Raw genomic sequence first — 15,224 nt, 5'->3', positions numbered from 1 at the left:
TGCTGACATTGGGAGCACTTCAAGCTATGGGGTAAATGCAGGAGTACCATTTCTCATGCCAAGGAGACTTGCCAGTGTGTGAATTTACGAAGTATTTACCTCAGGAAATAAAAGCCAACTTTGTTAGCTGTTTTGCCTGGACAGCTCTTAACATTCTCTAAACAAATCTGTTTTCTCTCTAGAGGGGAAAAATCTTGTGCTTACCGTGCCTGCATCTCATGAAGGAACACAGAAAGCTACGGAAGACACAAATACCTTCTACTTCCATTGTGTGAAGGCTTGGGAGCCAGTTCTAAAAGCCAGGCTACAGGTAATGTGTACTGTACCATACTGATTCTCATACTGCCTGCTTGTTTTTACCGTCAACAAAACAACGGAGAACTGGACTGCTTTCATTTTGCATGTAAAATACATATTTTTTTGTTTTCTGCAGATAATCTCTGATAAGGAAGATGACACAAACAATTTAAGTGACACCTTAACAGTACCACTGAAGTTTCTCCCTGTTGGGCATAAAGTGAAAGTAACCCTCCCTGTAAGACATGTAAGTGCCTCACCATTTGAAGAGATGGACTAAGTAACCCTCAGTATTTAACGCAACACCAGATGAAAAAAGAATTCCTTTAGTCTGGGTAAATACAAGTTTTCTGCAGGAAGGGGTTGGATTTCTCAGAAATATTAATTTTCTGTCAGTAAAATCAATAATTGGGGTTTCATCCTGGCCAGTTTTAGTTGCACATATCTAAATGAAAAAAACAACCACTAGTACTGTTACACAGTTAAAGGAGAATGTTCAACAGCAAGACTTTGAGATGCCTCACTCTGTCTCTACTGCCTATGTGAAATCTGGGTGGCTATCTCAGCCTATATACCTAGGCTTTAGGTAGAAAAAGTTAGATAACTTGACTCTTACTCTCAAATGACAATTCTGTCACATTCCTCTGTGAGTACAATATTGATCATAGCTGGTGGACAAATACAATTCTAAATTGCTTTAAAAGCAGCAGTAGCACTGCTGTATGGAGAGGTGAATCTCTTAACAATAGCTAGATATCTTTTCTCACACCTTGCAGCAAAATGAGAGGCAAAAGCAGGAGGAAAATTTCTTGGCGACATTGCTCCTATAGAGAAGGGAGAATGAACATCTGTTCCACAGCAGGTGATTCCTGTTCCTCCTTAGCTTTTTGAAAGGATGTGGTGACTTGTATTTCCTTAGTAACAGTATCTGTAGCTGGATACTGTTCTTCATCCTCATGAATGAGAGGCTGGCTGTGTGAAACGGCTGCTGGATTTTGGAGTGAGGTGGGAGTTCTGTTCACAGTTTGTTCAAGTAGCCACTTAGTCCTTCTGCCTCTTTAGAAAATGTTTGGTGTTTTTTCCCTTCTTGACAAATTTTTCCAAAAACGTATGTGCCGGATGGTGGTAGTGGTGGGGCGTTCAAGGAATCACTGGAAATCTAGATTTATAAACTTTCTTTTCACACAGTCATTTTCATTCCTGCTTGCATTTCTTTGTTTACAGAATGTGCCACTGCAGTTGTACCTCCAACTAAATGATTGGTAAGGGGGCTTATTTTTTTCTTTGAAAGTTTTGTTGCTCTTTGAACTGTGTATTCTAGAGCAGAGAATCCTTCATTTAGATACAAGGAATGAAAAAGACTTGGGGCGAAATAGGTGAATGGTTAAGTCATCATAAAACAGTCACCACAACAGAGCAAATGTAGATGCCTCTGGGGCAAAAGAGTCATACTAGGATGCCTCCTCCCCCACCTCAAAGAAAAAAATTAAAAAAAAATAGAATTTTAAATAGTGAGGAACTTAGTCAGACGTCTTTTGCTTCGAAGAACCAAAGACTGAGATCGGAGTCTTCTTCCAAAGGGATAGGCAGGAAGAAGGCAGAGGGAGAAGGGAATTTGACTTGAGCAAAACATCCAGGTTCTGTACATTATTCAAACTGCATAAGTATTCCTGAGAAAGTGTACCTGTGGAATCAGTGGCATGAATAAAAAAATAAGCATCATCTAGGGAAGATGAAACATTACCCTGTAAAATAATGAGACAAACAACAAATGCAAACAAAATTATTTGAATGCCTCTTTCATCATACTATTTCCATAGAGATCCGTGGTAAAATGCCCTTGAAAGAACTTGTTGTGTTTAGATGAACCTTTTTTTAAGAAACTCTGTGTAGGAGACATAGAAAGGATTAAGTCAACAGAGCTACTGAAGGATATGTAGAAGTCTTTCCCTTTCATATTTGCTGTCCTAAGATAGCAGTAAAACTTAGACTGAAACATCAGAAAATAATGAGATCATTTAGAAACGAAACAGTTGATTTCTTTGCATCTGCATTTCTGTCTGTAAATATGAACAGTGTATCATGATTCGTTATGGCGTTTAATAGATTAGAGTTGGTGAAAATAGTTCCATATGCAATTTTAATCCTAATCCAATGCCTCTGGATTTATTTACACTGCAGCACGGAAAAACTTGATGTGCGTTTAGGATACGATCTGTGCCCAGAAGAGCAGGAATTCTTGCATAAAAGGAAGAGAGTGGTTGCCAGTGCCCTGAAAAGGGTTTTTCATCTGGAAAGAGATCTACATGGGCATGAGGTCTGTGAGCTGGAATCCAAGTGTGGGGTGTGGGCCTATTGAATTAGGGTTAACGCAACTCCCCACAAACCTTCTAGTAGTTTTTGCATGTTGACGACAAACCCATTGATTTGAATGGCAGCATTACTGAAGTTCTCAGAGTGGCGCATCCCATACTCATCTAAAATTTCAGCTCAGCTATTCAGGCCTTCATATTCTTCAACAGGTCAAATTCCCAAAGTTATAATATATCTCTTTTGAAGGCCAGAGTTTCCAACAATGTGGTGCAGCGTGTTGACACCAAATGAGACACACTGGTATGTTTTGTGAGATGACAGACAACCAGGCAAACCCAAAATGAGTAGGAAAACAGGAGTATTTGAAATTGACTTCAAGTGGAAATTTATGGAATCATTGCGATGCTCTTTCTTTAGGCTTATGGTTATGTGCTTTTTTTCATTTTCCAAACGCTTTTCACAAAAAGTGGAAATTCTTCAGGATGGGAAAGAGCCCTTTCTAACAAATTCCAGCTGAAGTACGTTTCGCTGCCAAGATCCAGGGCAAAATTTAAAGTGAACATTTATATTCTCGATGTAATTTTATTTGTTGAACAGATACTGTCCAAAGAATCATTTTTTTAAATTAATTTTTATTTTTTTCTAAATCCTATTCATGACTTCCTCGAATCCATTCTTAATTACATTTTACTGCAGTTTTATTATTTATAGTTATATCATTATCTGTTGTAAATAACTGCAATAAAGAACAAAGGGAGTGAGGAGATTTAGAATCACTGCATATCCGAACTCATCCAAGCTTGGAGATTATGGGAACTCTCTGAGTATCTGGAGATTAATTAAAGTAAGGTACTGTTAAAGGCTGTCTAAATACTGATTTAATTTCATTGTCCTCCAGTGAAGCCTGAGGAGAAAATTGTAAGAGCTGTAATTAGACTTTTCCAAGTAGGCAAGTGAGTAACTTTGTGAAGATGATATTTATGTTTTGAACAGGTCCCAGTAATAGCTGTTATGGCAACAGGTGGAGGCCTCAGAGCAATGTCAGCTATGTTTGGCCATCTCTTAGCTCTTCAGAAGCTAAATCTACTGGACTGCGTTACCTATCTCACTGGGGCTTCTGGCTCAACATGGTGAGTAACAGAAGATGTGATTTATACTTGGAATGTCTGTGACATCACATTTCCACAGTGAGAGATATGCATTTCTTTCAAAGTCTCACCTTGTTAATAAGTGAACATAATTCCCTGGTAAAGCTATTACCATTGGCTCTCTAACGTAACAACTTTGCTTTGATGAGTGTCATGTGCAAATACAGTATTTCTTACTAAGAAATTGATTATTTTTTCACACTTCTGTCCTTTAGGACCCTAGCAGACCTGTATGAACATGCAGATTGGTCACAGAAGAGCCTGGAGGGGCCACTCAGAGCAGTAAAAGCGCAGGTGACAAAATGCAAGCTCAACCTTATGTCTATGGATCATCTGAAGTATTATCACAAGGAACTTGCTGAAAGGGCAAAAGCAGGACACGTCTCATCTTTTACAACACTGTGGTCACTTGTTCAGGAAATGTTCTTACATGGACGGGTATGTACCACACCACCAGGTATGTGGTCCTGCCACACATTTAGGAAATATCCACTCATTTGCTTTAGCATCTTCCACTTTGATTGCATGTTACCATGTGTGGAACAAATCCAGAGTGACTGGTGCATCTCAGTATGACTTGTAAATAATGGCAAAGGATTCTCTAGCCAGGTCTTTCTGGAGTAGCCGATTGTTTGTCGATGCCTCTGAACTAAGGTGCCCAACAGATAATAATCTGAGTGGGCAAATATTCAGAAAGAACTGAAGAGTTTACCCCTGAAAAATCAAATCTTTTAATGTCTGTTTCTGATTGTATGCTTCAGAATTAGAATAAACTATCCTCTTGTTATCATTAGTCTGAAACTTTGTAAAGATCTATGGGATACAGTCAGGGTATTTAGATACTAATGTACAGGTTAGTAGATATCCAAAAGATAACCATGAAGGAAAGTTCAGAACAAGAAAGAAGCAGTTTTTTAAAGGAGATGTGTCTCACAAATTTGTCTGAGTAATAAAATATCTGTTGTCAATCAGTACTCATGTAGATTGTGTCAATGGTTTTAGGTTATGATCTTCCAGAGGTTCATTGTGATTTTTTTTATCCCTTTGATTAGCCAAGAAAGTACAAACTCACAGACCAGCGCAGGGCATTGGAGTATGGGCAAAACCCATTGCCTTTCTATGCAGTCCTCAATGTCAAAGAGGAAAAGTTCAGTACTTTCAAATTCAGGGGTAAGTATTCCAAATGTTTCTTCTGACTCTTGGTAGGAACTAAAGATAATTTCTAGGCTGGCAATGTGTATATCTCAGGGGAATATGGGAGGATTGGCTCTGTTGCTTGCCCTTACTCAAGATTCATCTTTCAATAATATGTTTGTCTTTCTTGCAAATTGCTGGGTGTTGATTAGAAAGGGCAGATCTGCTGAAAATCACTGTCTGGCATAAAAAAAGGCATTTCTGAAGGTGTGGGATGAAGTTCTAGTTTTGCCAAAGACATTGTGAGCGAGTGAAGGCAAATCATATGATTTTTTTCTGCTTCAGTTCCACATCTATGAAATGTCTGTGATCGTTCCTTTGTTTGTAGAGGCTCTCTGTAGTGTAATTGTCAATTATCTAAAGACAAATCTCTAGAGAGGAGTATGGTTACTATTTGGGTGTGATGTGACACCCTTTAAATAGACTATATTCAGCAAGAAATATTGAAGTGATCAGATACTGGAAAGAAAAAGACATTTAAGACTCAGGTTAGGTTTATAGCTATTGTTCCACAGTAATACCTATATGGGGCAGTTTGAATCAGAAAACTGCATAGCCATGTCCACACTGTGATGCTTTCTAATTCTGAGCTGATGTGTCTTCAAGCTTATTTGTTGTATCATGTAGACTGTCACGTTTGGTTTAGTAGAGTTTTCATACACATCATTACTTGCGGATTGTGTCACAGTTGTTTATTGTACATTTGATGATGCTGAGTTGGAGAGACAAGTAGGTTCCCAGAATCTTTATATAAAAATATGAGTCTACATTTTTGATGCTAACGTTAGACTCTTTCTGAGATGGAAAAAGCTCGTGAGTGAATCATCTCTCAGTTCTTATGGAACTAGACAGCGTAGTCTGCAGTACAAACTAGTGATAGCACTGAGCTGCTGAGACCAGCAAAGTTCACGAAACCTTCAGATAGCTGTATCCAAGGGGTAGGTTTTGTGTCCTTATTCTGTATGACAGTAAACATAGCAGACACCAATTCTTTTGTAGAGTGGACTGAGTTTTCTCCTTATGAAGTGGCCATTCCAAAGTATGGAGCCTCTATTCGTTCAGAATATTTTGACAGTGAGTTCTTCATGGGAAGACGAGTGAAGAAGCTGCCAGAATCTCGGATCTGCTATCTGGAAGGTGACCTAGAGAGAAACATCTTATTTTGTTACTCTGCATGGTGAATGGTCTGGGGGTAGTTAGCCCTTGAGGAAGAACACTGGATTGTTTTCATTATTAAGCTTCAGCTCTTCTATTTAAACTGTGACATGACAAGGTCAATTCATATGGAACAACAATACATAACATTGATACTTATAATTAAAATCGTAATTAGTTGAAATAGTCAGCAGTTAACATGTTGGTTCATTATTTTTCCCTTGTGTTTTAATTGCAGGTCTTTGGACAAACATCTTTACTAGGAATTTGCTGGATGGCTTGTACTGGTCCTCAAATTCAAATGAATTCTGGGAGCGATGGGCCAAAGATATGGTAGATATAGGTAAGAATTTCAAAATCAGTATTCATTTTCGACCAGACCATGCCTTCTGTTAAGGAGATGAGTAAGGAAAATACACCATTGCAACTGTTTGTGAATAATCTCTCACATATTCTCCCTAAACTGGTATGTGTTGTATTGCATCATTCTGGATCTTCCAGTATGATTTTCACCTGTATCAGAATGATCACCTGATGATGTTTTCCTCTTACAGTTCCTTTTATTCTTGATTCCCAGAGAAACACTTCATGCTAGTTGCAAATGTTTCGAATTTATTTGCGATCTGTTAAATGAATCCTGTGACTACAGATGAGAAGGGTAGCTCTTGCTTTTAGACAGAAGTACAAAGAAAGCATGTAAAAGGCAAAAGGTGTGCTTGTTTTAAAGAAAACCAAACATCTCTGTGTTTAAATGATCGTGTACATACATTTTTCAACAGACTGCAGGAAACACAGAGGGGACACCAGCTAGCCAGCAGAATTGTCCAGCAGAACAATTTACATATGTTTTTTCTTATGTTTTCTCTCTATTTTAGAAAAACATTCTCCTGAGGAGGATACCACTATCATTGAGCCTCCATCTTGTTTGTCAGGGAAGCTGTATGAAATGTTTCAGGACATTTTAACGAAGCGTCCGCTACTGGGAAAGTCTCATAACTTCCTGAGAGGCTTAGAATTTCATAAGGATTATGTCCATCAGAGAAAATTTATTGAATGGAAAGGTAACTGCAACAAAGAGTTAGCTGCAGTGTGCAGGTAACATCTCAAGATTGTTTTTATTAGACTTTGGAAATCTCATATGTTTAAAGATATTTGCTTGGGGTTTGGAAATCTGCTGAGATGGAGCTCTTTCACTGTGTCTGTTTCTTCAGAGTGACAGGTTAAAACAAACTAGTCCATGAGATGCTCTTTCACTTCTTGACGAGATTTGTAAATTGAGTCACAGCATGCTCTTCTACAGGAAATTTGTCATTCTGCATAGATACAGTAGTCAGAAGGTTCAGAGAAATGTGGATTCTTTTTGTGGTCAAGAAGCAAAGGTAACACTGGAAACTTAAGGCAACTGTGTTATTGTGTTGGTCAGATGAAGGAAAGGATTGGCTGCAAAAGTGTGGTTGCTATCTGTGTGGTATTTGGTGATTTATTCACCTCTCCTTAACCCTTCAGAAACAGAAATTAGAAAATCCAACAAAAGAAAGTTAGAGCCGCATAGGTTTAGATCTATATTAAAAAAAAAACACACAAAAAGTGTAGATTTGTTGCATAAATTAAACATTAATTTTCTACGGCCTGTGCTCTGCAGGTGAACAAAGAGAAGTCATGGTTGTTTTACCTCAAAAACCATGAAACAGTCTGTGAAATGATATGCAGGTAATGGAACTGAGCTTTTGTACACCATAAATCTTCCTGTAATCCAGTCCTTGTTTATGCCTTGAGCAGGTAGCAGTGTGGGAGGATCTTACATTCTTAATCTGATTTTAGTAAGGAAATGTGTGCTCCTCTGAGTCTTTCTTTCCCTTTTGCAGTTTATGTTTTGTCTTCTCTTTTCCAAAAGTCACAACACTTTTTATGTGTGGCTGCCATTGCTACCTGAAGTTTGCTGACAGTGGAGCTTTTAGGGCCTATGAAATACTAAGAGCTTTTCAGAAATGATAGTCTAATGGTAGGTGAAGTCTTGGGAATACAGCTCTGTCTTAAATACTTCCCTGGAGCTCAGATTAACTGAAACAATAAACGGCAAGTGCAAAGCATAGTTTTGATGGTGATAAATTTGAAATCTAAGAACTCATAGAAGGTAATCACTGTAATACATTTATGGTGCTTCTGAGGGAATTATTGAGGAAGGACTTCTTCAAAGTCCCTTTTTGAGTATGAAATGGCAGTAGAGTCTCTCCCAAGGAAAACCCTGGTCTCTAATTCATTTATGAAGCCATGAATAAATGCTGCACAGTTTTGTGTCCGTGATAAGATATTGGATGTAGTGAAATTTCAACTTTCAATATTCACCAGGCCAAATAGATCTAAAAAGTACACTCTGTTTCTTCTTCGAGGAGGCAAGCGAATAACTCTCATTGTATCAGAATCTGTAAATCCCCATCATCCATAAATGCTAAAAGAAGCAAATAATTTTGTAAAAATCTGACACTAAGAGAATGAAAAAATATGAGTTATTACTTCAAGATGCTGTCAAATGTTCCAGGCTGGGGAACGAGCTGGAATTTTTCTGCACAGAAAAATCAGCACTATAGAATGAGGCCAAGGAGGCAGAAAGATGTGCAGTATTTCTGCAACCAACATTTAAAAAGAATGCCTAAGCACAGATGTTTCAAGGAATGAGGGGTCTGCTCTAGGCTTTGCTACATCATTTTGTCAACTTGAAGAAGTCTCTTAAAACACTGTTTTGATATTTATAGTGACTGCAAAAGGTTTCTTGTTCCACAAGACTGGGAATGGTAGTGGGCTTGCTGTCTACAGGGTGGCTGGTGGGTTTCTGACAGATAGAAGAGAATCTAGCTATCAGATATTGGCTCTAGATTTCAGTATGTTGGTTTCTGTAATCCACTTTTTGCTGCTTTTAGAGTCAGTGTGAAATTTAATTAATTCAGGCAATACTTGAATATTTAAGCTGTTGGGAGAAAATGCTGTATGCACCATCTGATATTTTTTCAACACGGCTAAAATAATTTATATGAGAAGACACTGAAAGCAAGCTGAAGTCAGAGTTTTCACTTCGAGGGAGGAGTCTAAACCAGAAAATGCAGAAGTCAAAAAGGAGTGATGCAAAAGAGCAGCAATGTACTGCATTTGTTAGATTTGTTGCTGTACTGTGAAACTGTTCTTGTTGTTTGCATTTTTTCCCAGTTCTTAGCAGGGGAAAATAAGATCAACTAAAGTCTGTATTCTGTGAAAAAACAATCCCCAGAGCAGCTGTGAGGCCAGTGGAGTCTGTGTCTCACCTGTCCTCTGCCTGGCTGCCTCACAGCCTGCCTTTGTGAGGCCACGTTTGTGGGGTCACGTTATGGAGGGAGGTGAGCTTGGTCTTGATGACAAGGGGCTGCCTTTACTGTGTATCACAGCTCTCTTGACCAGCAGTGCACTGCTAACTATATTCATAATGTTTTTTAGACACCGTGCTAGACTCGTTCCCTAACAGTCTGACACCGCTGCAGAAATATCTTTGCCTGATAGATGTTGGCTATTTCATTAACACCAGTGGTGCAGCACTTTTCAAGCCAGAGAGGAACGTAGATGTCATTATCTCACTTGATTATGGTTTGGGGAATGCGTTCAAGGTAAGAAAATGAGTATGTTCTGCTCCTTGCAGCCCTGGTCAAATTCTTCTAAAGCTGTAAGAGTTCACCACCAAATTTATATCAGATACTCAAATTATACAACGGCCAGCTACTCTAAAAGTGACTAATTGATAAAGGTGTAGAAGTGATCTTTACAGTACAAAGGTCAGCTCCTGAGGTGAGTAATGGAGTTTGTTGGAGTTTTGAGGGAAAAGACTGAATGAAGCTCAGTTGCTGTACATGTAGACATGTAGGCAACACACTTACTTACACTGTTAGAACTACATATTTCAGAGCTTCTGCAGAGCCACTTGGGTGATTGGGAAAATTATTCCCCTTTGTGTGCCTGTAGTGCGAGGGGACATGGAACTGATCAAAGGGACAGAGCATGTGGATCCTTGATTTATTAAAACTTTCAAGTAAATAGTTGTCTGAGTCTTGACCATATGCTTAAGAGCAAACCGGTCACTGTAGCTTGGAAGAGGATGGAAGCTTCCTACAAGACCACAATAATATAGGCTGATAGGCCTAAAGATCTTAGGCTCCTTTCTCTGTATTGGTTCATGGCATTCACTTTCTAGGATTCTCTGGATATTGCAGTAACAAGTAGTTGCTGAGGACAAGATCATGATCTCCCATGCCCTGTCCTCATGACAAATTCTAAGAGTGGCTGTTGTTATTCCTTCTAATCATTACAAAAATCTCAGTGTGGTGATAAGTGTCTAATGATTTGTGGCATGTGGTGGCAGAAAGTAGGGTTATTCTGTGGCTGTTGTTATTCCTTCTAATCATTACAAAAATCTCAGTGTGGTGATAAGTGTCTAATGATTTGTGGCATGTGGTGGCAGAAAGTAGGGTTATTCTGTGGCTATTTTGGTCTACATCTAGATTGCAGCATATTTCTAGGAACTGAATTAATTTGCCACAGTATTTCTGTGATACATCAGTAAACCTTGTCTTAGTACCTCCTTAAAGGCAATGATGTTCTGTATCCACAGCAATTAGAGATGACATACAAATATTGCAAGATACAAAAAATCCCATTCCCCAAAGTGGAGATAAGCGAAGAAGAGGCAAAGAACCCAAAGGAATGTTATGTGTTTGAAGATGCAGAGGACCCGAGAGCACCCATAGTAATTCATTTTCCCCTTGTGAATGACACATTTAAGGAATTCAAGGCTCCGGGTAAGTTTAATGTTTTTAGTTGATTTTGGGTTATTTGTCTTTCTACAGTATTGATCTTCTTCGTCCTTCCTAACAATTTTATGAGAGGGTGCAGCCTTTGTGTGAGTGGGACTATCACATCTACTACCCATCAGGGTCATACATGTATGTTTGCCTCTATCATTGGGACTTGAATGAGGATGTATTTGGGGAAAATTATGAACTGTGGCAATGGAGGCTAAGTAAAGCTCATTTTCTGATATGAGATTCACCACTCAACGGTTAGAAAGTGTATGTGTTAACAGATACTTCAACAAAGTCATACTTAGAAACTGCAGACAAAGTGCTTAGCAGAGGGAACTGGGCTTCTTAGGTGGAGGTTGGAGATGGTCCAAATGGCACTGTGCCATCAGGTGAGGCTGTTGAACAGAGGCTAGCTGATAAAACAAGTGAGTGTCTTAGGGGCACTCTGTGTGAAAGATGGATGAGATTATGCAGAGTAACACAGCTGCTACAGCTTCTCAGTGCTCCAGGCCTGAATGTGTGAGATGTGACGCTCAGCTGCATGTCTCTGAGCAGGCACTGATTCATCAATCAAGCTGAGAGCAGCTGATATGGGTAGTTGGGGAGGAGGGTCCTTGGCAACCTGTTTGTGTGGATTTCAAGTTTAACAGTGGAGCTTTTCAGCTGCAGATGGCTGAGAGACACCTTATGGAATGTGGGTATTTATTTTTCCTGCTTTTAACTATTTAAATTCTAGAAAAGAGAAAGAATTGGCTTGTGAATTTCCCATTTACGATGCCCTTATAGACTGCACTTTTCTGTGCTTGAGGCAGATGCAGCTGTATCTGGATGTGGATAGCACAGATAATACAGCTCTTCAAATATCAGGAAGTTTCACAAAGCAAAACTTGGACCTTTTTAATACAGTCACTTCTATTGACAGCCGGGGCCCCACACCCTGGAATCTCATTGCCATGAAAAAAACTCAGTTACATAAAAACCTGCTGTGTATCAAGCAAAGCTCACCATGGTGGCTTTTCTCTTCTTCCACAGGGGTCAAGCGCAGTCCCTCAGAGATGGAAGAAGGCAAAGTAAACCTGGAAAACAACTGTTCCCCCTATTACCTCATTAGGCTAATCTATTCTCCTGAAAATTTTGACAAACTTGTGAACCTGAGCAAGTACAACATCCTCAACAACAGGGACCTGCTCTTTCGGGCACTTCAGAATGCCGTAGAACGGAAAATAAGTTGCACGACTTGGAATCTCCCCAGCCACTCTGGAGCTGGATATGCCTAGGCTGGGCTTTCACTCTTTTTCACACTGAAGGCTACGACAGTCACATTGCAACGAACTCATAACAATCACAGTCACATTACAATGCATCAATGCAAATGTTCATTATTTGCAGGAGACTGAGGAAACCTGTACATTTCTCATCTTGACTTGTTCAAGTTCCTGGCTTTCAAAAGGATTTATTTAACCTTCTTCCCCCAAGTTTTCAGACCACAAGAGCCTCACAGTGTAGTTTTACTTGATAAGAAATGGGAGTCCTGGTTAGCAGAGACTTTTCAAGAATTTCCCAGAGTTGTAAAAAAAAAATGGTGGTGGTTATAGCAATAGTTCTTCATGTGTGCCTGTTCCCTCAATCCTGAGCCCATTATTAGTGCTTTTTGAATGATACAATTACAAACCAAGTCCTGGCCATTTGCATTCAGTAATGTCCAGATTTTCAGCTAGGCTGAGCAGCAAGAATTTGCACTGAATTGGTGGGCTCAGTTCTGAAGTCAGGTCAGAGTAATATACACCTGTGAAATACAGCCAATCTGCAATGTGAACTGTTACATTCTGTTTGGCTAATTCCCCTTGCTGATGTAGAAATTATTCTTTTATTCCATTCCCCTGCAAATGTTTGGCACAGAAATGCTGCTCCAGACTGCCACGAAATGCGAAGTTACATTTCAAGAAGAGAAGACATGAGAGTATGGTTCTTTTGAGTTTTGGCTGAAGGAAAAATGCTGCTTAAGGCATGAGTGATTATTTTCATTTATATGGGCAGTGCCTGTATGAATTAAAATGTCAAGAGCTTTTGATATAAAAATCTCAGGGTGAGTAGTTACCATAGACACCAGTAACTACATTTAATTCAAGAACGATGACCAAGACCTAAGCTTGTGCTTCATATGAGTGCAAGCTGAATGCAGAGTAAAATAATTAATGTAACAGAGTGCATAGTTACTGTATTTTCACAACCAGAAGATTTTTTTTCCCCTTTGCAGTCTTTACCCCTAACATCACAGGCAAGGTATTTTTAATAGGTGCTACGCTGAAATAGAACACAAATAAAAAAAGGAAATTCTTTTTCACGCCTCTTTGCTGGAGGAAAATACTTGGAAAAGAATGATGCCTGGTTTTCATTTGCTTGGGATTATGGTGAGAGATATTGCCTTGACCTGGGAGCTTGGGATATCTTTATGGCTCTCCACAGCATTGAAAAGATGGTAGAGAAGGATGTGGAATACACAGAACATAAGTAAGTTAGAGAAGTTTCTGGGTTTCACAGCAGTGAAGGAGTTGGGCCTGCTTTCAACATATTTATTCCAAACATAGGACGTTTACAGAGGCCCAGGAAACTCTTGCACATTTCTTCTGTGCTGGAAATGTACTTGATATCTAGAATGAGTTATACTTGAAATCAAAATTAAAGAAAGAGAAACAGGTCTGCCTACTTGGTATATTCTTGCAGTATCTGAGCTCAGAGGGACAGCACCCACAAAATGTTTCATTGCCTGAACCCTGCTCCTACTAAATGCTGTCTTCTGCTGCAAGTAAAGGCAGTCAATAAGCCTCTGTACTATTCCTTGTATGGTGCTTATTGTGCTAAGGAGCACCATGAGAAGAATTAATCAGATACCGCTGCAAGAAAGACAGAGAGCTGTTTTGATTTGACTTGAAAAGTAAGATGGCAGCAGGGGGGTATCTCAGAAAAAAAAGTCTTACCGGCAAGATCTGTGACCTTCATGTAGGAATGCATGTCCTGGCGCAGTGTGCCATGGTGCAGGCACACGCACACAGGAGCAGAGGCGGCTGTATGCTGTTTTACCTCATCTGCCTAAATTTTACATGCTGCTAAAAAAGCCAATATTTTGTTCACAGGCTACAATGAGTGGTCCCTGATGCCTGGGCATCTTGACAGGATGGAGCCAGCAGTGACACATTCTGAATGCACTGAGAAAATTGGGGCTCTGTGTGCTCCACCTACCAATAACTGGGGAGTGGCTTGTGCCTGCGCAGTCCTGCTAATGCAGACAGAGATGCCCTCTAAAATATGAAAGAAATAATGGGGAAAAAAACAACAAACCCAGGGTACCCAGATAAACCATGGGGGTCAGTGGGGAATAGTTTCTCTGGGGAACTGTTAAACCCTATGGTAAGATGAAGGAGGTCAAAGTGGGAAGATGAGGTGATGGTCCTTTAGCCAGAGAACTGTCACCCATGATCCTGCACTTCACACTGGGCCAGGACTGCTGGTTAATCTCATGGCCAACACTGCTATGTGCCTCAGTGTCTTCTTGGGGTCCCATGTAGTACCGTTATAGCCTTAAAAGACAGTACTTAAGTTTTAAATGCTTTTTGTTGCATTTCAAAGCCTGCAATTATGTGAGGGCTGCATCACTGCCCATGAGAGGGTGGGGTTGGTTTCTTTTTTTGTTAGTTTTGTGAAGCTGAGAGTGCTGTTGTTGGTCTGTCGGTGTGGCAGAAGGCGTAAAGTATGGCAGGACAGGGACCTGGTGGGCTCACCCACAGATTGCTGGGGGAGTGGTGGCTGGCACATGCTGTCCCCTCACTACAGCTGTGTTGTGGTTTTAGGATATGCTCAGTAAAACAGCCTGAACCCACAAAACCAGAAAGTTTTTACAGTGAGAGATGTGCAGCTGGTTAGTGCCCTGTGATAAGGCCTGCTCCTCAGTCCTGTTCTTCTTTATGGTGAACACAAATCTAAAGGAGAAGACCACTGAAATGTTGTGTGCTTGTTCCTCATCCGCAGGCACATGGCTTGCTTATAGACAGGTCCGTGCCTGCCGCTGTGGAGTTGTTAGTTATGTTTGTTTAACTGTTGAAGATGAATTCATGCCTGCAACATGCCCATCTGAAATGCACCCCAGGTCACAGCTCTCAGATGAACATTCAGCTGGAAAACCCCCAGAAACACAGAGCTCGCTATCTGCTGTCAAACACAGAGGAAAAAACATTTTTTCTTACAACTCTTAGCTATAGCTGTATAGAAATTGCTTATATCTTTTAACTGCTTAATAATA

The 15,224-nt window shown here is 39.9% G+C and overlaps 1 protein-coding gene across 3 annotated transcripts in view; it reads left to right on the top strand.

Moving 5' to 3' along the window:
- PLA2G4B (phospholipase A2 group IVB) overlaps positions 1–15,224 on the top strand; it is a 33,747-nt gene extending 18,523 nt beyond the window's left edge. For all 3 annotated transcript variants that reach the window (XM_072337391.1, XM_072337392.1, XM_072337390.1), the window contains 13 exons: positions 183–310; positions 434–544; positions 1,522–1,559; positions 2,479–2,614; positions 3,604–3,740; positions 3,974–4,196; positions 4,811–4,928; positions 5,952–6,089; positions 6,346–6,450; positions 6,983–7,168; positions 9,573–9,739; positions 10,738–10,924; positions 11,960–15,224. In XM_072337391.1, the coding sequence (XP_072193492.1) occupies positions 183–310; positions 434–544; positions 1,522–1,559; positions 2,479–2,614; positions 3,604–3,740; positions 3,974–4,196; positions 4,811–4,928; positions 5,952–6,089; positions 6,346–6,450; positions 6,983–7,168; positions 9,573–9,739; positions 10,738–10,924; positions 11,960–12,204 (1,919 nt within the window). In that variant the 3' untranslated portion in view covers positions 12,205–15,224. The remainder of the gene's footprint in view (positions 1–182; positions 311–433; positions 545–1,521; positions 1,560–2,478; positions 2,615–3,603; positions 3,741–3,973; positions 4,197–4,810; positions 4,929–5,951; positions 6,090–6,345; positions 6,451–6,982; positions 7,169–9,572; positions 9,740–10,737; positions 10,925–11,959) is intronic.

This window comes from Excalfactoria chinensis, chromosome 5 (assembly GCF_039878825.1).
Source record: "Excalfactoria chinensis isolate bCotChi1 chromosome 5, bCotChi1.hap2, whole genome shotgun sequence".
Classification (NCBI taxonomy): domain Eukaryota; kingdom Metazoa; phylum Chordata; class Aves; order Galliformes; family Phasianidae; genus Excalfactoria; species Excalfactoria chinensis.
Note: the sequence above shows the minus strand (reverse complement) of the source record. Positions and strands in the feature narration are given on the sequence as shown.